This window comes from Schistocerca gregaria, chromosome 5 (genome assembly GCF_023897955.1).
Source record: "Schistocerca gregaria isolate iqSchGreg1 chromosome 5, iqSchGreg1.2, whole genome shotgun sequence".
In the NCBI taxonomy this organism is placed as follows: domain Eukaryota; kingdom Metazoa; phylum Arthropoda; class Insecta; order Orthoptera; family Acrididae; genus Schistocerca; species Schistocerca gregaria.
Window position 1 is genome coordinate 569359528 of NC_064924.1, and position 27091 is coordinate 569386618.

A 27091-nucleotide genomic window follows, 5' to 3' on the forward strand; every position below is an offset into this window, starting at 1 on the left:
TATAATTGCAGATTTTGTCCAAATGGCACGTTAGGTCGTCAAAACACAGAGCTGGTTGACGGACCTTTTCCCCCTGTTCTCAACATTCTCAATTAGGAAGAGATCCGGGTGGCCAAGGTAGGGTTTAGAAAGCACGGAGAGATGCAGTAGAACCTCTCACCGTGTGAGGGCGGGCATTATCTTACTGAAATTTAAGGCCAGGATGGCTTGCTATGAAGAACAATAAAATGGGGCGTAGAATATCGTTGATGTACTGTTTTGCTGTAAGGTGCCACCGGTGACAACCAAAGGGGTCCTGCTACGAAACAAAATACCACCCCAGACCATCACTCCTGGTTGTCGGCTATATGGCGAGTGACAGTCAGATTGGTATTCCGAAGCTGTCTGGGGCGCCTCCAGACATGTCTTCGCTTGTCATCTGGGTTCAGTTCAAAGCGGTGTTCACTACATATGACAGTTATACTCCAAAATCTTAAACATGGCTGCGAAACAGCAACTGTGTAAATCTGAAGAGGAAAAAAATCAGCCAACCAGTTGCAAATAAAGGTTTGTCAGCCCATGACCTAGGTTTCGATATTTGTAAAAGTATCTTCTTCAGAAGTAAACGGGTCCTAAAAATCTATACAACCAGTTACAAAATTTCAAAAATATTTGTGAGGTAAGCGTACTCAGTTGTTACATCACATGCTGATACATTAGATTAGATGAAGCCGAACGGCTCTTGTCAGAAAGAAAACAACAAAAATTATCGCAAGCCATGGCTTTAGGTAGCAGCCAGATTACATATATCGTATTTCAGCATGAATGCTCACTAGTAAATGCCCACAGGTGGAAGATCCTGTCAACATAAAATTGTAATAGGCCTCACACGATAAAATATTTGCCTAAGTTACGTGTACCTCACGTCAGAGACCAAGGCCAGCTTCTACAAATATACAGGCGCAAGCGACCACCAAAAACTGGGCTGCAGAGCACGCAAAATACATGCATTTAAGAACTGCGTCTTGGTTGTGTTGAATAACAGCATATTACATTAAACTGAGCATGAAATTTCCTCTACCAAGGCTATTACAAATATAACAGATTTACAGGTATACATTACGTATAAAATTACTAATACATTTGCTGTCAGAATAATACTGTACAGACGGCCGCTGTGATAGAGCGGTTCTAGGCGCTTCAGTCCGGACACGCGCAACTGCAGCGGTCGCAGGTTCGAATCCTGCCTCGGGCATGGATGTGTGTGATGTCCTTAGGTTAGTTAGGTTTAATTAGTTCTAAGTCTAGGGGACTGACGATCTCAGATGTTAAGTCCCATAGTGCTTAGAGCCATTTGAACCATTTTTAATACTGTACATAAATTAAGCGTGCAGAAGGTTGAGTTCTGTTTACAGAAGATAACTGTTACAAATGCACGGGGAAAAAAGAGCAAATATAAGCGACAACAACTTCACTAAAAAGAATAAACTTCGTGGCAATGTTTTCGGCTGAGAAAAAATGCGGTGTATTACTTTCAGGGCAACCCTCGTATTTCATACCTCCTAGGATCTTAATTCTGTTCTTAAAAAACGGAAGGAAATGTTCACAATGGCTACCAACAAAATGAAACACCTTTAAAAGTTAATACTTTCTTGAAAATGCGATTACTGTACTGTTCAAGATGCCGTCCTCGATCTTTTTTTGGTGTATGAAGAAAGGAAATGGATGAAAAACAATATGAAGAACTTAAAATCGGCGATTACTTCTCACTGCCATTAGTTCTATTTTCTTTGGACTATCTAATCTACAAAGGTTCTTCTAATTTCATTAGACTTCGCAAAACGAATCTTTAATGGTACTTCAATTTTGTAGTTACCACATGACCGGTTTCTTAATTTATTAGCCCACAGAAAAAAATGCGTACTACGAGGAATTTTCCGTATAGGATGGAAATCGCTGTTGTACATGTACAGACAAACAAATGCTTATAATTTCAGAAAAATTGGATGATTTATTCAAGAAAAAAGCTTCAAAAATTGAGAAAGTCAATAACGTATTGGTCCATATTTGCTCCTTATGTTATTCGGCGTAGCATTTATTGATAAAGCAGTTGGATTACTTCCTGGGGGATATCGTGCCAAATTCCGGCCAGTAGGCGCGAAAGATCGTCAAAATGCCGATCTGGGTGGAGGGCCCGGCCCATAATGCTCCAGACGTCCTCAATTGGGGAGAGATCCGGCGACTTCGCTGACCAGGGTAGGGCTTGACGAGCAACAAACTAACGCAGAATATCGTCAACGTACCGCTGTGCTGCAAGGGTGTTGCGGATTACAACCAGTGGAGTCCTGTTATGAAAAGAAGTGGCACCACGGCCATCGCTACTGTTTGTGATTCGACACGCATATTTTCCGTTGATAAAAAAAAAAAAAAGCTAGCGAGATGAGACTTACGGCAGGTGGCGGCGTGACGCTGACGGTCGGGGGTGCGGGCGCTGCTGCTGGTGGCGGAGGCGCTCTCCTCTTCTTGGGCCGGTAGCTGGGGATCCTCTGGGGGAAGCCGCCCTCTGCCAGCGTCCAGTTGGAGCCCGCTGCAACACAACAGGCGCACAACGTCTCAGGGGCTGAAGCTGCCGGCGTAGCAGCGTGCAACTAGCAAGTAGCGCATGCAATCTGGCTTACACGTATACACTTAGCAGGCAATTTTTTCCATCCTCGCATATGCCAATGCACCGCCCAGCCAATGTAGCCCATGCTAAAACAACCAGTCCACCTCTGCTGTCCAGCCCTGTATCTCCCACACGTTATACCAACTGCATTGGTTAATAATCTTCCACCACAGGGCCCATCACTAACAGCAGAACACACCAAACACTACTGCCTTTATGGTCTGTCTGCAGACGTCCGTACTCCCATGGCCAGCAAGATTCCAAGATTTGTCCCAGATACAAGATAAGTGCGACCAGCTCGGATATCAGCTCTATCCCAATGCCAGTATCCAGAATGTCAAGAACCACTTACAGTAGTTGTGGGTCAGCTTAATTCCGAGAGGCTTAAACAGCGCTATGGCACCCTTCTCAACCGAATCAGTCCACCCATCCAGACTAGACGGAATGCACCGACATAGTGATAAGTGGGCTCATACTGTATCAATGTGATCCACCTGATGTGAAAACAATTAAGGAATGGTATAGGAAGTGTTCTGAAATATTCTGGCGGTGCACGTTACGGTGTTTCAGAAAAAGACATCAGACAAACGTTTCTCAGAAGCCCACATAAGTCAATTCGTCAAGCAGCTAGGCAACTTTTGTACCTCGCTCAGCATTGCATCGTGTAATTCACCAGCGTCTTCGTATGTGTGCTTACGAAGTGCAAATTCTGCAACATCTGGCGCCGGACGACAAACCACGCCGACAACAATTTGCTGCGGATATGCCGCAACGTATTGATATGGATGCCAGCTTCCTGGAAAGATGTTTATTCTCAGACGAGGTAACCTTTCATCTATCAGGAAAGTTTAACAGGCATAATATTCGGTTTTGGGGTTGAACATGTTCGCGATAGCCCTAAACTACACGCCTGGTGCGGGCTAATGCACGACAGGATTGTTGGACCGTTCTTCTTTACAGACCAAACAGTGAGTGGGTCTGTGTATCTGGACATGTTGGAGCAGTTTGTGTACCCTCAGATATAAGACTTGCAACCCAACATCATTTTTCAACAAGATGGAGCTCCGCCGCATTGGTCAACGGCTGTTCGCGAGTTCCTGGGTAGGAAATTTCCCAATCGCTGGAACGAACACGGAGGACCCATTGCCTGGCCATCACGTTCTGGCCGCTTGATTTCTTCATGTGGGGATTCGTGAAGGACCACGTGTATGCGACCAAAGTGGACGATATTCCTACGTTGCGATATCGTATCACTAATGCGATTGCAACAATAACAGAGGAAATGTTACAAAGAACTTGGTAAGAAATTGAACATACACTAGACATTTTTCGCGTTACAAATGATTCACATGTAGAGGTGTATTGATGATAAATAAATTCTTTGGGATGCTCTACAATGTGGTGTATTTTTCATCGACGTATCTACTGTGTTTTTTTTTCCTGGGTCTTTGAAATCAGGGAGGTTTATGTGGTACACCCTATATAATTACGTTACAGATCAGGTTGTTCTCATTCTGCTTGTTCCCAGTGATGACTTTATATTTACTTCAGAGAACAACATTTCTTATTTTCAACAGTGTTTCCAAAACCAGCTGTCCTACTGCGACCCCTACAACAAATGACCTTCAGTCTACATAGCGTCAGATTTACAATTACGATGTTGGGCTCTGTTCGCCACACATATTTGATGAAGATGCAGCACATTTCATGCAAAGTAAGCTCATTAGATACATGCGACAGTTACATATATTATTTTCTCCTGTATTTGAGAGTTAACAAAACAGACAAAACATTCAACCAATCTGCAAATTTGGAAGTACCTCATCTGTTATTTTAATGTATTAAACATACAGCAAAAATATGAAATCCGCATTGTTAAAATGTAAGCGCTACTTCAGCTTCATATGAGTACGACTGTTATTCGCGGTTCGATCAGTTAAGAGTATTTTAGCTCGATGTGTTGCTCTTTACCTGTATCAATGAGATCGGGCTTTCTTCAAAAATAAGTGCAGTGTATGTCAGTGCAGAAAGTTGAAGTAAGCAGTTCACATAATATGCAAAAAACTGGTGATTTCTCAAATTGGGGAACAATCAAGAACGGGGTGCCGCAAGGTTCGGTCTTGGGTCCTCTGCTGTTCTTAATACATATTAATGACTTGCCATTCTATATTCGCGAAGATGCAAAGCTGGTACTTTTTGCCGATGATACAAGTATAGCTATCACACCAAACAGACAAGAATTAACTGATGAAATTGTAAACGATGTTTTTCAGAAAATTATTAAGTAGTTCTCTGCAAATGGGCTCTCATTAAACTTTGACAAAACACAGTATATACGGTTCCATACAGTAAATGGAATGACACCATTAATAAATATAGACTTCGATCAGAAATCTGTAGCTAAGGTAGAATATTCAAAATTTCTAGATGTATGAATTGATGAGGGGTTGAACTGGGAAAAACGCACTGAGGATCTGCAGAAACGTTTGAGTTCAGCTATTTATGCTATTAGGGTCGTTGCAAATTTTGGCGATATACATCTGAGTAAATTAGCTTAACACGCCTATTTTCATTCTCTGCTTTCGTATGGTATCATATTCTGGGGTAACTCATCATTGAGTAAAAGAGTGTTGACGCACAAAAGCGTGTAATTAGAATAATTGCTGGAGCTCATCCAAGATAATCATGCAGAAACTTATTTAAAGAGTTAGAGATCTTCACTGTAGCCTCACAATATATATATATATATATATATATATATATATATATATATATATATATATATATATATATATATATTCATTTATGAAATTTGTTATTAACAATCCGAACGAATTCAAAAGTAATAGCAGTGTACATGGCTACAACACTAGGAGAAAGCATGATCTTCACTACTCAGGATTAAGTCTAACTTTGGCTCAGAAGGGGGTAAATTATGCTGCCACGAGTCTTTGGTCACTTATCTAATAGCATCAAAAGTCTGACAGATAGCCATATAACATTTAAAAAGGAAATTAAAAGAATTTCTTAATGGCAACTCCTTCTACTCATTAGATGAATTTTTGGATGTAGTAAGTGGGTAATTTCCCCAACCCCCACAAAAAAAGAAATATTAAGTGTCATGTAATATTTTGTGTAATGTAATGTCTTGTATAGACACCTTTTATTAACCTGACACGTTCCACATCATTACGAAGTGTCGTATTCATGATCTATGGAACAAGTACTAATCTAATCTAATCTAATCACGCCTGGTGACTGTCGTAGGGGAGCGTGTGTAGGTGGCCAGGTACCAGTGGCCGTCACAGTCGATCACGTCAGTTTAGCAGACAGGAAGTGGGTCTCCCACATTTTGGCTCGGTGTCATGCACGGATGTAGGACGTCTCTGATCACTGTCGGGGTACATCTGAGGGCTGTGTAGAAAAGGAACGAGATCATTCAACCGACAGTAAAGCCCTAAAACCAGCATTTCGGCAATGGATCCGTCTTTCAAGATTACAATGCACTGCACCGGTTCCTTCTCACAACCACCTTCCTCCAGGAGTCAATAATCAACCGAAGGGAAAGGGCACGGAGTGTTTGCAGACATGAAACCGGTTTAGTGCGTCTGGAGCCATCGTCGTCACAACACCCGGCGTACAGTGGGCCAGGCTTTGGCGGTCACCTTGCCAAGGACGATGCGAGGATGTTACAACGCACGGGATGGATCAAGAAAGTACTGGACGTTCCAAAGCATTTTGGTTATACACATGAGGAAAAAATGTGTACTTCTAAACATACAGCTTTTATTGTGGTCATTGTTTTGTTTTTAGTTCAAATCAAAGTAATTATTAAGCTCCTTAAGGCCTAGTTTTTTTTTAACTTTTTAGTTTCCCATGAATCAAGCCCATAGACGTTCGCAGATTTATGTACAGTGAAAAATATTTGTTTAGCTGTTTATATGAACGACAATATAATTAGCTCTATGAGGGTATTAACAGACGAAGTAATTGCACACAGCGAGAAGCCATCGTTAGGAGATTGTTGCGGCATTCAGAGAGACTTGCAGATGATCAGTGCTGGTGCAGACGTTGATAGCAGACTCTGAACATCAATTGTCATCTGAAGCGCGACAGTAACTGAAAACCGTCGTAGCAATAACACTTAAAAGAACAGTGTTGTAGTACCAATATCAAACAAGGAAAACGCGGACTGATGTGAATACTACTAGGGTACCACTCTAATGACTTTTGGTCCAAAATACTAACACGAATTACCTACCGAAAAATGGAACGAACGACAAAAGACAATTCGGGGGAAGATCAGTTTGGATTACCGAAAAATGAAGGAATACTAAGACAGTACTGACCCTATGACTTATCGTAGAAGGAGATGGAACACCCTGCGACATACCAATTCCCGCAAGCCATTCAAAAGTAACCTTTGCGAGGGGATTTCGTTCACCATACTTCCGTTTTCGAAAAAAATCTATATCTAATGCCATCAACCAGGATCCGTTTGTGTAATTATTATAACACTCAGAAATGACGTAATTTTGTTTATAAACACCAGACCCGGACGCCAGCAGAGACCGAGGATGCCAAGAATTTATGATTTCGGTTCTTCATAGATGTAGTATGGAACGGATATAATACAGATATGGAACCGTAGTCCGCTCGTTTAAGCTGTGGCTTTGCAGAAGCTTGTTTGGCAAGAGAATGAGGACTATCGCGATATATAATTTGCAACTCAGACAGAACAATAAATGAGAACTATCTTAAATATCTATAAAGTTGCTGAATCCCTCAAGACGATTATATCCACTGTATTCAATTTCAGAAATGTTGGATGATTTATTCAAGGAAAAGAAGAGCTTCACAGATATAGCAGTTTTTTGGCTAGGCATTGACGGGTAGATTCGTTGGATGTACTCCTGAGGAGTATTGGCCCTAATTCTGGGTAACTGGTGCGTTAGATGATCAAAATTACGAGTTAGTTGGACGGCCCTGCGAATAACGCTCCATCCGATGCCAGCCAGGGGGGGATGCTGGCCGAGGTAGGATTTTGAAGCACGAACACAAGCAGTTGAAACTCTCGCCGCGCGACAGTCTGGCTAGTATCCAACCGCTGTCTGGGGCGTCTCCAAACACGTCTTCGGCCTGGAATCTCTTTCACCGGAGTAGAACTCCTTTCAGTGATGAGTACCGCTCCGCTTCGAACTGAACCCTGATGACCAGCAAAGGCGTGTCTAGAGACGCCCCAGACAGCGATGGGAAACCAACCATATGGCCCGGTGTCCAGGGTGGTGGTCTGGGATGGAATTTCTTTTCACAGCATGGCCTGTTTGATCATCATCCGCGGTACCCTACGGCTCAGCAGCACGTCGACAGCATCTTGCACAATTTTTTTTTTTTGTTTGCCCTTCATGGCACGTCATCATCAAGATGCTGCCCACCCGCACAATGTGAGATTTCCCACTGCTTATCTTCATCCTTTTCAAGCCCAACCTTGGACAGGAAGGTCGCCTGATCTCTCCCCATTTGAGAACTTTTGTACCATTACGGACAGCGCCTTCCAGGCATCTCGGGATACTGACGATCTAATGAGCCTGTTGTTACTCCACGTAAAAAAAAATTTCTCAGGAGCAGGGAAGAAGGCGATCGGCCCATATGCCAACAAACTTGGGTAAAAATGGAAATGCCGTGTGGCTAGGGGGCCCCCGTCGGGTAGACCGTTCGCCTGGTGCAAGTCTTTCGAGTTGACGCCACTTCGGCGACTTGGGTGTCGATGGGGATGAAATGATGATGAAAGACACACAACACCCAGTCATCACGAGGCAGAGAAAATCCCTGGCCCCGCCGGGAATCGAACCCGGGACCCCGCGCGGGAAGCGAGAACGCTACCGCAAGACCACGAGCTGCGGACAACAACAACAAACTTGGGTGACGCGAGTTTATTCCTCGGTTAGATATAATTTTTCCATTTTTACTTGCAAAACGTAGGATTATTAATCTCTTTTATGATTTGTAAAGACTGAAAAGAGACCAAAAGTTTTGTCCAATAGTGACACACGATTGTTACGATCGCCTAATTAATGGCACATAACAGATAAAGTTAATAACATAAATTTGCAGCAATGAGCTGTGTGCAACTGCACATATTTAAGAATTCTCCTCTTTAAATTACACTAGTTTATCCAAAACGATACGCGCTGAAATTAACAAGCAAGGGAAGTGCCTCCGTATGCGTAAAAAAAGTATGCGTGCCTCGGTGCAGAAGATTCCCCTGCTTTTGCAGGCGCGAGAAAATTCGAAGCAATGTATGCAGGAGATGGCTCTGACGTTAACGCAGTTAACCGGTGTCGTTCCCAAAAGACTTCCACTTGCAGTATCTGTGTGCAACTCATCGAAATCTGATTTCTGAGAAACAGTTGTGTTACGGATCTGATAGGTGTAAGCCACATCATCGAGTGCTTTAACGGTTCCACTTCCTACTAAACGGATCCCGCTTCATGACATTCGACCTTGATTATTGCGCAAACGGAAGGGCAGTCACCTGTGCTGTTTCGGAGGTAGCATCGAGTGACGCCACGGTCTCACACTGGCTCACATTTATCTACATCTACAGCCACAATACCGGGCACGGTGGACGATATTTTCTATCACTCTTGTCTGTTCCACTCGCAGATGGAGCTAGGGAAGACACTGTGCAAACCTTCGTAAGTTCCCTAATTTCTTTTGTCTTATCTTCGTGGTTCTTTCACGAAATGTACGTTGGCGGCAGTAGGATCTTACTGCAGACAGCTTCAAAAGACGATTTTCTAAATTTTCTCAACAGTATTTCGCGGGAAGAATGTCTTCATCCCTCCAAGGATTCCGATTTGAGTTTACGGAGCAACTCCGCAATACTCTTGTGTTGATCGAACGTACCTTAATTTAGCAGCCAGCCTGTCAGTTGCTTCGATGTCTTCCTTCAATCCGACGTTGCGGGGATACCAAACACTCCAGCAGTACTCAAGACACGTTTTGTACGCGATTTCCGTCATATATATGAGCTACACTTCCCTAGAATTACCCCAATAAACCGAAATCCACCATTCGCCTTCCCTACAGCTTGTTCCGTACCATTTCATTTCACTTTTGCAACGTTACGGTTGGATATTTAGTCGATATAACTGTGTCAGGCAGCACACTACTGATACTATATTCGAACATTACACGATTGTATTTCCTATTCATGTGTTTTAACTTACATTTTCCGTATTTAGTGCAAGTTGTCGTTCATAACACCAAATAGAAATTCTGTTTAAGTCATCTTGTATTCTACTACAGTCGCTCAAAGACGACAGTACAGCGTCATCAGCAAGCAAGAGCGGTCGTATCGCTCTTCCCTGGGTCACTCGCGACGATACCTTTGTGTCTTACGCACACTCACCTCCCATCCCAATGTACTGTGTTCTTTTAATTAAGGTGTCTTCGTGCATACGGAATAGTGTGTCAGACGTACGAGTCACTCGGACCTCCGTTTGCGGTCTGCAATGGGGCAGGGTGTCAAACGCTTTACGAAAATCTTGGAGTATGGAATCTGCCTTTTGGCCTTCATACAATATATGGTTCGCAGGATATCGTGCAACAAAAGATCAAACTTGAGTTTCGCACGAGCGGTGCTTTCTAAATAATTTTCGATTCTTGGGTAGAACCTTAACTCTCTCAAGGAACTTGATTATATTCCAGTCACCAATGCGCTCAAAATTCTGCACCAAACCGATATTAATGATATTATACTTTAAGTTGGTAGGTCGGTGCGCTTTTATCAAACGGTTGGGACATCGCACTGGGTGAGAAACTCTCGATAAATTCAAGCTAATGGCAAGTGCTGTAGAGTACTCTCTGTAAATCCGAATTGGAATTCCATCTGCTCTTGACGACTTGTTTGTATTCAACTTTTTTAACTGCTTTTCAAAGACAGGGATATACACTGACGAGCCGAAGAAACTGACACGCCTGCCTAAAATCGTGTAGGACCCCGGCGAGCACAGAGAAGTGCCGCAACACGACGTGGCAGGGACTCGACTAATGTCTGTAGTAGTGCTGGAGGGAGCTGACAAGCGCCTCCTGCAGGGCTGTAAGATTACGAGGGGAAGGAGATCTCTTCTGAACAGCACATTGCAAGGCAGTCCAGATGTGCTCAATGATGTTCATGCCTGAGGAGATGGTCCCACGGGAAAATCCCCACCTCATCGCTACCTCGGAGGTGCTGTGTCTCACCGCTCGTGTGCCGACTATAACACCACGTTCAAACTCACTTCCGTCTTGATAACCTGCCATTGTAACCGATCTAACACAGTCTTATATAGGCGTTGCCGACCGCAGCGCTGTATTCTGCCTGTTTACATGTCTCTGTACTTGAATACTCATGCCTATGCCTGTTTCTTTGGAGCTTCAGTGTATATTGCTATGTCGCCTATACGGAAGTTCGTGCACGCCCGAAATTTAATGGACTATTCATTACGCCGCGAGAAGTTGAAAACGCACAAATTGACGTCATGGTACGAAGCTAGTAGCCGCAAAGGGATGACTATGATCGCAAATGTGACGATATTGGAAAAAAAATAAAAATGAGGCATACATCCTGATGTTGCGACTATACGGAGTTCGGAAGGTAATCTAATACTCGTGCGGAAATGAGACTGCAACCGTAAGAGTTGAAGGACATGAAATGTAAGCAGCAATTAGGAAGGTTGTGAGATACGATTGTGGCCTATCCCCCATGATGTTGCTCATTCTGTACAATGAGCGAGCAGTAAAAAAATCCAAGGAGAAATATCGGGAGGGAATTTGAGTTTAGGGAGAAGAAATAAAAACACTGAAGTTTGCACATGACATCGTAATTCTCTGAGTGACGGTAAACATCTCGGATGTTAAAGTGAATTGAATAGGTAGTATCATGAGAAAGAGTTACAACGTGCACAAAAAAATGGTGGTAACGGAATGCAGCTGGATTAAATCAGGCGACGCTGAGGGAATTAGATCAAGAAATGAGACGAAAGTAGTGCATCAAATTTGCCATTTGGACAGCAATATAACAGACGATGGCTACAGTAGAAGGATATAAAATGCAGAAAGGCTACAGTATAAGTAGTATTTGTGAAAATGATGAATTTGTTAATATCTAACATAACTTTAAGTATTGGGTAGCCGTTTCTGAAGATATTTCTCTGGAATGCTGTCCTGTACGGAAGTGAAACGTGAACGATAAGTAGTTCAGACAAAAAAAAAGTTTTCGAAAAGTCGTGCTCTACAAGAATGTTGAAGATTAGATGGACAGATAGAATAACTAATGGAATGGTACTCAATCTAGTTGGGGACAAAATAGCTACGTGGCACAATTTGACTAAAAGAGGGGATTCGTTGATGGGACATATCGTGCTGCATCAAATAATAGTTAATTTGGCAATAGAGGAAAGTGTGGGGAGGCAAAATTGTACAGATTACAGAACAAAAAGGTTCGTGTGTGTGTGTGTGTGTGTGTGTGTGTGTGTGTGTGTGTGTGTGTGTGTGTGTGTGTGGACGAGTGAGGGGGAAGGAATTATAAAGAAAGACCTAAGCGTGACAACAGTAAAGAGGTTCAAATGTATAGAGATTGGAGGAGTATGTTGCTGGTGCTGATTAACGGTTCAAGGAGTCTGAACATCTAAGGTCATCAGTCACCTATTCATAGTCGGGTTGAAGTCAATGTACCTCATCTATCTTCCTCTAACGTAAATTCTAGGTGCTATTGTGAGAGAGCTTGGACGCAGGATGCAGGAGTTATGTATAGACGAACGGGCCTGCGCAGGTTAGACGAGTGTGGAGAGCTGCGCCAAACCAGTCTTCGTATTCAAGAGTTCAAGAGTTCAACAGAAATTTCGTACTGGACTGGGAGTCGAACACGGAACTTAACCTAGGCCCAGTCTAATCTTCTCTTCCAGACGTCCCTGTGCTATAAATTTTTGCAGTAGAATTTCTGTGGAAAATAGAGTCGCACGAATAGTACCGCAATTATTTTCATTTATTTCATGAAGCGTTTATTCACAAATCTGTCTTAGTTGCAGTGCAAAGTAGTGTAAAGCACCTACCGCCATTTTTATATTCGTTATTAAGGTAAGGCACTCTCATTGCAGCCTCGGTATGTCAGGCTTAGTACGACAGTTCATCACGAAATACTATCGTCAGTGGAAACAGGATCGATCCCACGTCAAACTCTGACGTATTACAAGTTTCCTCTGCGTCCAGAGGAAATCTACTGTGTATGTTCAACTGTTGTTAGCCAATGGATCCCTCTGACTGGTTCACACCGGGCGTGGTTCGTACCGTGGAAGTCCCGAGGTCGATATCCGCATCAGTGGTTTTTCCCACACTGGTTGCGCTATAGATAACTCGCATGCTGGAAAAAGGGGTTTTTCCATGTTAGCTATTTTTATCTCCGTAACGTATTAACTGCCATTTGTCTACCTACCTATAGAGGTAGCTCATGTACCTGATGCATTTACGTCTTTCTTATTGTATTCGTCACACATCTATCATTATGTTCCGTCGCAGTCAGAGCACATTTAACCGCTCAAACAACAGATGTGTTTCAGATGATTGTTTTTGAATATGTTTACTACCAAGGCGACACATTCGATGCATGTAACTAATCATAAATTGATATAATAGCAACCTGAAAATTTAACTACCAAAAGCCTGTGATTACGTTGTTACGAGCGGGCATGAAATGAGAAGTTGAAACGGATGAAACTTGCTAACTCACTGCAGAAGACATGTAAGTGCAAAGTGATCACCTGAAGGCTCTTCTGTAACAAGTTTGGTGTGCAGTTGGAAATGAACATTTCTTTCGTCAGAATTCGTGTCAGTTATCACCAGGTCCTTTGCTACTGAAGGTTCGACCACGGAGACATTAAACCGTGTTAAACATATGTAAGTGGTACGTACTGTGAAGCTTTCAGTAACACTTGCCGAATAAAAGCAGGAGGGGAGGAAGAGAAAGAGGATCCAAAAAATTTGGAGGTAAACCAGGAGAAAGATTTGGAAAGCGTATCAACATGCGCAAGACCAAAGTGACGACTAAAACACAGACACACAGTATATTAAATACAACATTCCTCGGAAAACCGCCATAAAAAGGTTTTTATACTATATTTTCGCCGTCGGCAGCGGATTAAAACCAAACCGAATATTCCAAGACGACATGCACAGCAAATTGTTGATTTTTTTAAAAGATATGTCTAAGATCCCGGTCTCGAACAACTCTGAAAATTTTCTTGATATCTTTATCAGCTTGCAAGGGACAGAGGTTCAAAATTATCTCGCTTCTACATGTAACATCCGGTATGAGGTGAAATCTAAACAATAAATAACCGCAACAATTTTTCAAATTTTAACGTTATATTGACTGGGCATTTATCTAGAACAGCCCTCTTCCCGTTTTCAGAAATGTTTATCTGCTGTGGATAAACAGACCAAAAACTTATTTTTTGGGTGTCAAAGCCCAGCCGCGGTTTCCGAGACGCTATTAACAACAAATGGCTGCAATTTTTACGATGTATTTCTAAGATCCCAATCTTGAACAATCTTGAAAATTACCTTGATGTCTTCATCCTATTTCGAGATAGGGAGGTTCCAAGTTATCCTACTTGTACACATGAGATGTGCACGCAAAATTACCTGAGAGGCGAAAAGTAGTTTATGAAGTGTCACAGCACGGAGAAATATGCTGTACAGTGTGTCTGTTATAATTGGAAACCTCATGTTGTAGCACTGAAGCACATGCAAAAAATTTGCACATAGTATCCTTCTGAGGTAAAATTTTCGTAATTTCAATTTCACATTAGTAAAGAACCTACAGTTTACTGATCGATACATTTCATACGAAGTAAATGTCCTGCTGAAGCAGGGAAAAGAAGGGAACCAGCAGAAAAATGCTTTTATCGGAGGACAACAACTGTGAAAACGTCTCTGTTTGTTTAAAAACTTTGACTGAAAAGTGGGGTACCACCTGCCCCTACCTTCCTCAGCAACTTTAAAAATTTTTCCAAGACTTTTGATATATTCGCGCTTTATTATGCCGAGAGAGAGAAGAAGACAATGGCAGTGGGAAAGAGACTGAAAAATAATAAATACTGAAAGATAGCAGACTGTGGTTGTCTTATGGAGAGAGTGAAGGAGACAATGGCAGTGTGAGAGAAAGAGGGGGAAGCACTTGGAGTGAAATACAGTTGACAGTGACGGAACAGTGCTAGGTGAGGAGTGAAGGCGACAGTGATAGGGGAAGGGGGGGAGCGAGGAATAAAGAGAAACAGAAAGTGGAAGTGAGTGATGACAGTGATAAATGAGAGGCAGATGATACGACAATGACAACGAGGAAGGAGTGACACTGAGAAAAGACGGCAGCTAAAGGAAGGAAGGAATGAGATGTTAACAGTAAGAGAGAGCAAGGGGAAGACAGTGACAGAGAGAGGAGAGTGTAGCAGTAGGACAGGACGAAGGAGACAGTGGCAGTTGGAGACACGTGAAGGGATAATGACAATGATTTGGGCTGAATAGGTGACTGAGGAAGGGCAGCTGGGAGTGGGTGGGTATGAGTGTCTTACAGTGATGGACTATTGGGTGTCAGTGACTTACAGCTAGGGGAGCTAGTGGGAGTTTTAGGTCAGTTGCACGTTACAAAAAGTGCGAATATGTTCGCATGGCAAAAAATTTCGGAAAAATTTTAGTGCTGAGGGAGGTAGAACGAGGCAGCTGGTGTCCCACTTTTCAGAGTCTTTTAAAGAAACAGGAAAATGTACGAATTATTTGTGCTCGCCGACAGGTGCATATTTCCGCTTGTCGACAATGCGCACCAATGTTTTATGATTTTTTTCGCAAATAAATACTCAAGATTTATTGCTACCCTGACTTTTAATGCTTTCGTTGAAGTAGCACGCCATCAGGCAACAGCGAGCCACACATCTGTGGCTGAGACCGACGCTGTCATCAGGAGGAAACCCGACAAGCAAGTGACTTTAATCCGGCCAGAGTTTGTTCACCAGGTTGCAAGCCAGAGAGTGAGTCCGCTGGGCCACAGTGTTGACCAGTGGGCGCTGTTGCCGCCCTCGGGCCATCGCTGCCGTTTAGCGATGTGCGCAGATCCTTGCCGGCGCGGCCGCCCACTGCCCCAGTTAGCGGCTGCACGTCAACTGGTGCGGGGGCTGCAGCCGACACCGACATTCGCACTTCCTAAATGCCGCCAACCGTCGCCGGCCTTGCGCTGCTTCTGGCGTATTTCGTATCTCAGTGATTATCGATCGTTCACTAATGAGGGGACGTTGCGGTCTCGGACATTCACTTCGGGATGAGTCTTCAAGGGTGGCCACCCATAAAAGTTGCAAAGCGCGCTAGTCACAAGATTCCAAGAAAAGGGCCCCAAGTTCTACGCGCAGCTCATATACTGATCAACTTATACGCTATGGCAGCAAAGCTAAATGGTTGCGCGTGTGGTCTTGCATGCCACACAGGCGATCTAGGTTCCATCATACCTTCGGATAACTTCTTATTTTGTTGTTTTTATTGTTTTAAAAATTATAACAACTTTTAAATAAAGTTACAGAAAATCCGCAGCTGTGATACATTTATGTAAACTGACGCAGAGAGGAAAGGAAAGGAAACGTAAGGTAAGGAACTATTGATGTCACTACTGCGCTACTTTATGCGAAATCAATGGTGACGAGTGGAAATGTGTGCCAGACCAGGTTTCTAATCGGGGATCTCCCGCTTACTATGCACCTGCGTTAACCACTGCGTCATTCGGACACAGTGTTTATCGCACTTGCAGACCACGGGGGTGAAGGCTATATGGGCGAAGAGGCAACAAGCCACGTAGTTCCATTACCGACCGCTAGAGGCGCTAGGGTTCAAATGAAGCTGGAATTGACCAATAAGAGCTGTCTAAACTCCAATGGTGGTTGTTTTGAAATATTCTATCGTCTTGCTCTGCACTGAAGTCTGTGGTCCTCGGTTACAGTCGTCTTTGTATTTGTTCCGTATTTACATACTACTTATCTTCATTATAAACAGATTTTTTACTTTAAATTCATAAAGTTCACTGTGGAATTGAAGAGATTTCGTGCTGAAAAACGTCCACAATTAATTTTAAGGTAAGACATTTAATTTTTCATTAAATAATCTCGTAGCCTATGAATGAAATGTGTTCTCTTCTATCGTGAATTAAGCAGTGTGGTTTCTGTTAGTTTATTTAAATATCTTTGATATGTCTGTAGTAGTTTTATTTAATGAAGACTTTTATGTTTCTTTTCAGAATATTCAACACAACAGATTGACGTTGAAATACTCCTGCAAGTTCCCCAGCTGTTCATCTGGCTATTACGTGGATTAAACGGAGGAAATTTGCAACAAGCATTTCTACAGGTTTCCAAAATAACCTCAAGAGTTGCTTCTAAAGTGGAAGAGTGTTTGTAAACTGTCACCAGATGTGAAATGTGCTTCTTATTTTGTTTGTGAAGATAATTTTTTCGAAGAAGATTTTATGAATAAAAGTAGGCATAGGCTAAACAGGGGTGTGTTTCCAAAACATGTGACAGGTGTTCCTTGTGAAATTGCCAAAATCGATAGTGAATCAGGCGACGCTGATGTTAATAGTGAATAAAAAGTACGTTTTGTTTTCATTTCACTGTTTTTATCAGCCTTTCCTGCTTTTGGTACTTGATATCGATGTTTTCTTTTTTGTGTTAAAGCATTTACAGCAGTAAGATGTAGGAACATTTTTGAGAAATTAAGGGTCAGTAGTGCAAGTTTGCAGCGCAGTTACTCAGAACTTATAGTCCTGAAACACAGTTGTAACAAATTTTAGAATTCTTCATTAATTAATACTGTGATAAATATTTCTTAACTGAACCTCTTTTAGCTGCTGCTTATTCTCTTAATAATAGGCTTTTTTTCCTCCATTGATCCAGCAGCTTGTATGACGTAAAAATTATGACATTATTCAGGAATATCTGTAGTCCAGTTTAGCTGCTACAATGTTATTTTTCTTTTGCTTCAATTATTTACACTACAAGCTTGTTTCTACTTACTCTCAGTGTTGCATCTAGTTCTTATGAACCATAAAATATGCTGGAGCTTTTTCATGTTGATAAATAACAATATAAGCATGCCAATTTAAAAGTCTATTTTTGATGTTTGCGCCTGACAGTCGCTGCTCCTATCATGTTTTCTTCTCTGTCAGAAGCAAACGTCAAAAATAGACTGAAAATATTACTGAATAGGTATCTCTCTGCTGTAGTACAGTGTACTATGGCTGTGTTTCAATTATTTTATTATGATGCCAGCAAAATTATTACATAGTACGCACAGAAAATAAGGTAATATAATTAAAATAAAAATAAAAACCTACAACGTAAGTAAACTTGGGGGTAGCGGGGGGGGGGGGGGGGGGGGGGTTCAACCCGCAATGTTTTCATATTTTAGTTCATCTCCATACAATTTGAGGCGCTGCTGTCGATCTGTGTTTCCCACTTGTAACATGGGAGTTGCGTTTCTCTTTTTTCTTGTTCTGTGTTGCAGACTACCTCGGCACGCCTTGTGGCCGACCCACGTCCCGCCTAGCGCCAAATATCCGCCATGCGCGCTTCTTTGAGATAAGCGCACTTTTGTGTATGCTTTACTAGAGTTTTTTTCCTGCCTATATAAACAAACATCACAGGGCTGAACAAGAGGAGTACAATTTTTAGAAATCACTTTAATGTTACATGTGGGTGATTTCTCGTCATCCAGAGGGATTTCGTCATACAATTCATGCATCTCCTGTCCTCCCAAGGAGTCAGTAATTGATAGAAACTGTTTTTTCCCCACATAAGACCTTAAAAAACAGTTGAGAATATCAACATACAGTCCGGTAATTGGCTTCCCTGATTTCGAAAATAATATTTGGGTCCTTGACTTTATTTAAAAGTTATTATAATTATAAACAATTAAAAAACAAAAAGTTACACGAAGGTAGGAACGAGCCTGGATCGCCCGTGTACCAAGTGAGTCCGCTACAGGCGCAGCCATTTCGCTGTAGCACCAGGGTGTATGAACTGCCTGGCATGTGAGCTGCGCATAGAACTTTACAGCCCATTCTCTCGGAATATTATAGCTAGTGCGCTTTGCAACTTTCATGGGTGGACACCTTTGAGGTATACTACGACCTGCGAAGTCTCATGGCGAACTGAATTTCTGAGGCCGTACTATCTCATTGTAAGTGAAATTCTAGAATGTTTTGGCTGTCTGATGTGTTGTCATCATTAGGTGAAATGATGCACCTAAAATGCAAAGGCTTGTCTGTGATGCGCATTTTCCTTTCTAACACGAAAGTTATCTGCCTTTTATGCTTCGCCTTACTTCCCAAAGCCTGGCACCGATACATCAGATGTTAGAGCTTAGCATCTGCATATTTTGATGTAATCAGGCCTGTTACACATTCTGGAGGGATCAATACCACTGGGTATCGATAACTTCACTAAAGAATAGAAAAATTCGTACGTAACTATGTTAATCAAAATGTACTACCGAGCGACGTGTCGCAGATGTTAGTACACTGGACTCGCATACGGGACGATGACGGTTAAAACCTGCGTCCGGCCATCCTAATTTGGTTTTTCCGTGATTTCCCTAAATCTCTTCACGCAAATGCTGGGATGGCTTCTTTGAAAGAGCACGGCCGACTTCCTTCCCCATCCTTCCCTAATCCGATGGGACCGATGACCTCGCTCTTTGGTCCCCTCCCCGAAATCAACCAACCAAAATTTACTATTCTAGGCATAATTATCTATATTTTATGCAGTTAAGATGGTTCTTAAGTTTTAATGTGAAAAACCGCCTGTTTGCTTCTGTCTCGGGTTCTTCAGCTGACGTTCGTCTGATGATTTTACTGACGTTTCGCCAGCACGAGTGGCTGGCATTGTCGAAGCTTCACCTTCCATTGCCGGTGGTGAACTGGAGCCGAGCTCGCGACCGCAGACTATATGTAGTTGGCGCCCCAACGTCCGAGGGCTTCTCCGCAGTCATTTCCTGTGCGGTTCTCCTCTTGCTACCTGCGACGGTCGTTCGCTGCATTACGGAAAGCCAGGATCCGTTTACCTTAAGGCTTTCCTCTTTCTTGTTGAAGCTGTTGCCGTGTTTGTGTATTTCTACAGCCTCTCTAAACAAGCGGGTGTGATAGCGCTTCTCTACAGCCAGAACTTCCGTGTCGGTGAATTTCATTACGTGGTCGGTCTCACTCAGCGCGTGCTCTGCCATGGTCGATTTCCCCACCTGCCTCAATCTGCAATGTCGCTTACGTTCTTTGATCCTGGTGTTGATTGATCGTCCAGTCATTCCGACATAAACTTTTCCGCATGGGCATGGTAAGCAGTATATCCCCGACAGTAAAATCATCAGACAAACGTCGGCCGAAGAACCCGAGACAGAAGCAAACAGGAAGTTTGTCAACAAGTGGCCACGAAAGCTTTAACAATTTTGTTTTAATGTGAAAATTTGTAAATCTGTTTTACCAACTTTTCCTAAATTATGTATCAGCTAATTGAAACAGTACCTTGAGAGAAAGACGTTAATCATTTAAACTTCTTTGCCACCAATGTTTTCTTTGTACTTCCGCTTGTTGGTACTCGCGGGAAGAATGATTGTATAACAGAGTGTTGGAAAGACGGTTGTCTAAAACAGTAATGTTTAGTTGCGGGAAGTATGGCCTCAGTTGTGCGACTGGATTCACGACTTCCTGTCAGAAAGATCACACTTCGTAGTAACCGACGGAAAATCATCCAGTAAAACAGCAGTGATATGTGGCGTTCCCCAAGGAAGTGTTATAGGACCTCTGCTGTTTCTACTCTATATGGAGGATTTAGGAGACAATCTCAGCAGCCCTCTTATTTGCAAGGAAAACTGTCATCTATCGTCTAGTTAAGTCATAAGAAGATCAAAATCAACCGCAAAATGATTTAGACATCTGTACGATTAGAAAAGTGCCAATTGACCCTAAATAATGAAAAGTGTAGGTCATTCACATGAGTGCTAAAGGGAATCCGTTAAATTTCGGTTACAAGATAAATCACACAAATCTAAAAGCTGTTAGTTCAACTAAATACACAAGAATTACAATTACGAACAATTTAAATTGGAATGATCACATAGCTAATGTTGTGCGGCAAGCAAACCAAAGACTGCGACTTACTGGTAGCACACTTCGAAGATCGAAACAGGTCTACTAAAGAGGCTGCTTATACTAAACGTGTCCGCCAACTGCTGGAGTATTGCTGTGCAGTATGGGGTCCTTGCCAGAGAGGGTTCAACCTCTCGCAAAAGTTCAAAGGAGGGCAACTCGTTTTTTATTCTCGTCAAATAGGGGTAGAGTGTGATGGATGTGATACAAGAGCTGGGATGGCAACCATTAAAACAAAGGCGTTTTCCATTGCGGCGAGATCTTTTCACACGATATTTCAATCTCTAATGTTCTCTTCGGAATGCGAAAGTATTTTGTCTGTGCCAACCTACATTGGAAAGAATGATCATTATAATAAAATAAGAGAAATCAGAGCTCTCACGGAAAGAGTCGATTGTTCGTTTTTCCCACGCTTCGAGAGTGGTGCGGAAGAGAAATAGTGTGAATGTGGTTCGATGAACCTTTTGCAAGGCTCTTAACTGTGAATTTCTGAGTAGTCATGCAGGTGTATATGCAGAAGAAGAGTTTTGTGGAACCTTTTGTAAGCACATCTTGTGAATCTGTTTTCTGTGTGTTTATGATGACAGAAAATTCAATGAAGAAACTGTTTTGTGACAGTTAACAAACCTAGAAATAGCAAATTTGTTTGTACAGTCAAAACTGGAGACCTAAGACATACCCTGAAAAGTAGGAAACGAGGTGAAATCCAAGGCAATCAGCTAAGTAAAAAGTCATATTTAAGTAACGTGAACACGCCCTGCAATAACACTTCCTTCAGAATAATGACATCACTATATAGATGTAATTGGTATGGTGTAGTACTATCTATACTGTTGTTGTGATTTGATGCAGCTCTCCATGCTATTCTACCCTGTGTAAGCCTCTTCAACTTCAAGTAACTACTGCATCCTACACCCTTCTGAATCTGCTTTCTGTATTCATCTGTTGGTCTCTCTCTACGATTTTTACCCCATACGCTTCCCTCCAGTGCTAAATTGGTAGTAATTCCTTGATGTCCCAGAATGTGTCCTACCGACCGATCCCTACTTCTAGTCAGGTTGTGCCACAAATCTCTTTTCTCTCCAATTCTATTCACTACCTCCTCATTAGATACGTGGTCTGTCCATTTAATCTTCAGAATTCTTCATTAGCACCACATTTCGAAAGCTTCTATTCTCTTCTTGTCTAAACTGCTTATTGTCCATGTTTCGCTTCCATATATGGCTACACTCCAGACAATACATTCAGAAAAGACTTCCTAACAATTATATCTGTAGTTGACGTTAACAAATTTCTCTTCTTCAGAAATGCTTGCCATTGGCATTGCCTGTCCACATTTTATATCCTCTCTACTTCGACCTTCATCAGTTATTTCGCTGCCCAAATAGCGAAACTCATCTACTACTTTAAGTATCTCATTTCCTAATCTAATTCCCTCAAGCATCACCTGATATAATTTGACTACATTCCCTCATCTCGTTTTTCTGTTGTTGATGTTCATCTAACATCCTCTTTTCAAGATACTGTCCATTCCATTCGACTGATCTTTCAAGTCCATTGCTGTCTCACAGAATTACAATATCATCTATAAACCTTAAAGTGTCTGTTTCTTCTCCCTGAACTTTAATTCCTACTCCAAACTTTCTTTTGTTTCCTTTACTGCTTGCTCAATATACAGATTGAATAGCATTGGGGACAGGTTACAGCTCTGTCTCACCCCATTCTGAACCACTGCTTCCGTTTCATGCCTCTCGACTCCCATCTGGTTTCTGTACAAACTACAAATAGCCTTTCGCTCCCTGTACTTTAACCCCTGCCACCCTTAGAATTTGAAAGGGAGTATTCCAGTCAACATTGTCAAAAGCTTTCTCTACGTCTACAAATGTTAATGTAGGTTTGCCTTTCCTTAACATATTTTCTATAAGAAGTCGTTGGGTTAGTATTGCCTTGCGTGTTCCGACATTACTTCGGAATACAAGCTGACCTTCCCCGAGCTCGGCTTATAGCAATCATTCTATTCTTCTGTAAAGAATTCGTTTTAATATTTTGCAACCGTGATTTATTAAACTGATATTTCGGTAATTTTCACACTTATCTGCACCTGTTTTCTTTAGAATTGAAATTCGAGGGTATTTTGCTTCTCTCAGACATCTTGCTCATCAGATGGAAGTGTCTGGTCATGGCTGGCTCTCCCAAGGCTATCAGTAGTTCTAATGGCATGCTGTCTACTCCCAGGGCCTTGTTTCGACTTAAGTCTTTCAGTGCTCTGTCAAACTCTTCACGCAGTATCATATATCCCATTTCATCTTCATCTACGTTCTCTTCCACTTCCATAATATTGTCCTTGTATAGACCATCTACATACTCCTTCCACCTTTCTGCTTTCCCTTAGGATTGTTTTACATCTGAGCTCTTCATATTCATACAGTTGGTTCTCTTTTCTCCAAAGGCCTCTTCTGTTTTCCTGTTGGTATCTACCTTTCCCTTAATGATATATGCTTCTAAATCCTTACTTTTGTCCTCTAGCCATTTCTGCTTCGCCATTTTGCACTTCCTGTCGATGTCAGGTTTTAGAAATTTGTATTCCCTTCGGCCTGCTTCATTCACCGTCGACATTTGCGCCTGTAAATGCCTCACACTTTAAAATATGGTTCCCAAATCTCTGTCTTACCATTATACAACCAATCTGAAACCTTCCGGTGTCTCAGGTCTCTTCCATATACACAGCCTTCTTTCGTGATTCTTAAAACTAGATTAAACTATGCTCGGAACAAAATTCTACCAGGCGGCTTCCTCTTTCATTACTTACCCTCAGTCCGTATTCACCTACTATTTTTCCTATTATCGAATTCTGGTCCCCCATGAATGTTAAATTTTCGTCTCCTTTAACTATCTGAATAATTTATTTTATCTCATCGTAGATTTCTTCAATCTCTCCATCATCTGCGGCGCTTGTTTGCATATAAAATTGTACTACTGTGGTGGGTGTGGGCTTCGTGTCTATCTTGGCTACAATAATGCGTTCACTATGCTGTTCATGGTGGCTTATACGCGTTCGTATTGTCTTATTCATTAATAAAGCTACTCCTGCATTACCTCTATCTGATTTTGTATTTACAACCATTTATCGACATGACCAGAAGTCTTGTTCATCCTGCTGCCGAACTTCACTAAACCCACTATATGTAACTACTGCCTATGCATTTCCCTTTTTACATTTTATAACCTACCTGCCCGATTAAGGGATCTACCATTCGATGTTCTGGTACGTAGAACTCCAGTTTTGATTCTCCTGATAACGACATCCTCCTGAACAGACCCGCCTGGAGATCAAAATGGGGGACTATTTTACCTCCGGAATGCTTTACCCAAGAGGACGCCGTCATCATTTAACCATACAGCAGAGCTGCACGTCCTCGAAAAAATGTCAGCTGTAGTTTCCCCTTGCTTTCAGCCGTTCGCAGTACCAGCACAGCAAGACCGTTTTGGTTGATGTTACGAGGCAACATCAGTCAATCATGCAGACCGTTGCCACTGAACTACTGAAAAGGCTGCTGCCCCTCTTCAGGAACCACACGTTTGTCTGTCCTCTCAACAAATAACCCGCCATTTTGGTTGCACCTACGGTACAGCTATCTGTATCACTGAGGCACGCAAACCGCCCCACAAACGGCAAGGTCCACGGTTCATAAGGGGTGGACTACCTACACTGAAATTCATAAAAATTTCAAAACCCACAGAGAATGGTCAAAATCACTGCAAAATAGGGCTCTCTGTACAGCAGCGGAACCATAAGTGATATAAATTGCAGAAGAGGCGTATTAGGCAGGTCGAGCGCGGCCCTCTTTAGTGTGATCGAACAAATCAGTGTGGCGTCACGCTCAGTCGGTGCAGAGAGTCAAACGAAGTCGAAACGTGTAAGCAAGTGCCGGTTTGCCTCGTCGGCGTCAAAGGAAGCAGTATAAGACTGTAGTAGAGATCGAACAACGGGGCAGAATGATGAGACTCTGGGAAACGGCGTTTGTCGTAGCGTCACATTACGGTTCGTACAGGACACGATGCTACGACAGCGATGCGTGTGTGGAGGGAGTTGATATAAGACGGTCGCACACGGAGATAAGAGGGCACTGTACCTCACAATGCGATCACAGCTAAACATTGGAGTCCTGCAACAGGAGTGTACGCCATCTGCTGCGGGCTGCACTTCTAGTACACATGGCTTTGCGTCGTCTTCCACTGGGGCCAGAAACGACAAACGTTTCAGATTCTAATGGCGCCGTCAACGCCATCACTGGCGTGCTGAGTGGCTATATGTGGTGTTTTCGAACGAGTCCTGCTTCAACTGTCCTATAGTGATGGCTGCGAACGTGTTAGATGCTGCCGCGGTGAACGCAGCACGATCGAGCCGCATTGTGGAGATACGACAAGAGTGATGATTTGGGTCGCTATTGCCAATAGCGTTCAATTTTACAGGGTGTTTCAAAAATGACCGGTATATTTGAAACGGCAATACAAACTAAACGAGCAGCGATAGAAATACACCGTTTGTTGCAATATGCTTGGGACAACAGTACATTTTCAGGCAGACAAACTTTCGAAATTACAGTAGTTACAATTGTCAACAACAGATGGCGCTGCGGTCTGGGAAACTCTATAGTACGATATTTTCCACATATCCACCATGGGTAGCAATAATATGGCGTAGTCTCTGAGTGAAATTACCCGAAACCTTTGACAACGTGTCTGGCGGAATGGCTTCACATGCAGATGAGATGTACTGCTTCAGCTGTTCAATTGATTCTGGCGGTACACCTGGTTTTTCAAGTGTCCCCACAGAAAGAAGTCACAGGGGTTCATGTCTGGCGAATAGGAAGGCCAATCCACGCCGCCTCTTGTATGTTTCGGATAGCCCAAAGCAATCACACGATCATCGAAATATTCATTCAGGAAATTAAAGACGTCGGCCGTCCGATGTGGTCGGGCACCATCTTGCATAAACCACGAGGTGTTCGCAGTGTCGTCTAAGGCAGTTTGTACCGCCACAAATTTACGAAGAATGTCGAGATAGCGTGATGCAGTAATCGTTTCGGATCTGAAAAATGGGCCAATGATTCCTTTGGAAGAAATGGCGATCCAGACCAGTACTTTTTGAGGATGCAGGGACGATGGGACGGCAACATGGGGCTTTTCGGTTCCCCATATGCGGCAGTTCTGTTTATTGACGAAGCCGTCCAGGTAAAAATAAGCTTCGTCAGTAAACCAAATGCTGCCCACATGCATATCGCCGTCATCAATCCTGTGTACTATATCGTTAGCGAATGTCTCTCGTGCAGCAATGGTAGCAGCGCTGAGGGGTTGCCGCGTTTGAATTTTGTATGGATAGAGGTGTAAACTCTGGCGCATGAGACGATACGTTGACGTTGGCGTCATTTGGACCGCAACTGCAACACGGCGAACGGAAACCCGAGGCCGCTGTTGTATCACCTGCTGCACTAGCTGCGCGTTGCCCTCTGTGGTTGCCGTATGCGGTCGCCCTACCTTTCCAGCACGTTCATCCGTCACGTTCCCAGTCCGTTAAAATTTTTCAAACAGATCCTTTATTGTATCGCTTTTCGGTCCTTTGGTTACATGAAACCTCTGTTGAAAACTTCGTCTTGTTGCAACAACACTGTGTTCTAGGCGGTGAAATTCCAACACCAGAAAAATCCTCTGTTCTAAGGAATAAACCATGTTGTCTACAGCACACTTGCACGTTGTGAACAGCACACGCTTACAGCAGAAAGACGACGTACAGAATGGCGCACCCACAGACTGCGTTGTCTTCTATATCTTTCACATCACTTAAAGCGCCATCTGTTGTTGAAAATTGTAACTACTGTAATTTCGAAAGTTTGTCCGCCTGAAAATGTACTGTTGTCCCAAGCATATTGCAACAAACGGTGTATTTCTATCGCTGCTTGTTTAGTTTTTATTGCCGTTTCAAATATACCGGTTATTTTTGAAACACCCTGTATATCCCGCGTATTGAAGGCAGTCTGAACAGCAAACGCTAAACCACGGAGTGTTTTAGAGTCCGAATCGTCGACCGCTGTGACCGAGTGATGTTCTTACGTTAGTTAGGTTCAAGTAGTTCTAAGTCTAGGTAACTGATGACCACAGATGTTTAAGTGCCTTAGTGCTTAGAGCCATGTGAACCATTTGCGTCCGAATCGCTGCACCTCCTGCTGTCAGGT

At 42.7% G+C, this 27091-nt stretch overlaps 1 protein-coding gene across 2 annotated transcripts in view; it reads right to left on the minus strand.

Moving 5' to 3' along the window:
• Window positions 1–27091, minus strand: part of LOC126271976 (nascent polypeptide-associated complex subunit alpha, muscle-specific form-like) — a 339313-nt gene that overhangs the window by 72462 nt on the left and 239760 nt on the right. For both annotated transcript variants that reach the window (XM_049974441.1, XM_049974440.1), the window contains exon 3: window positions 2430–2566. In XM_049974441.1, the coding sequence (XP_049830398.1) occupies window positions 2430–2566 (137 nt within the window). The remainder of the gene's footprint in view (window positions 1–2429; window positions 2567–27091) is intronic.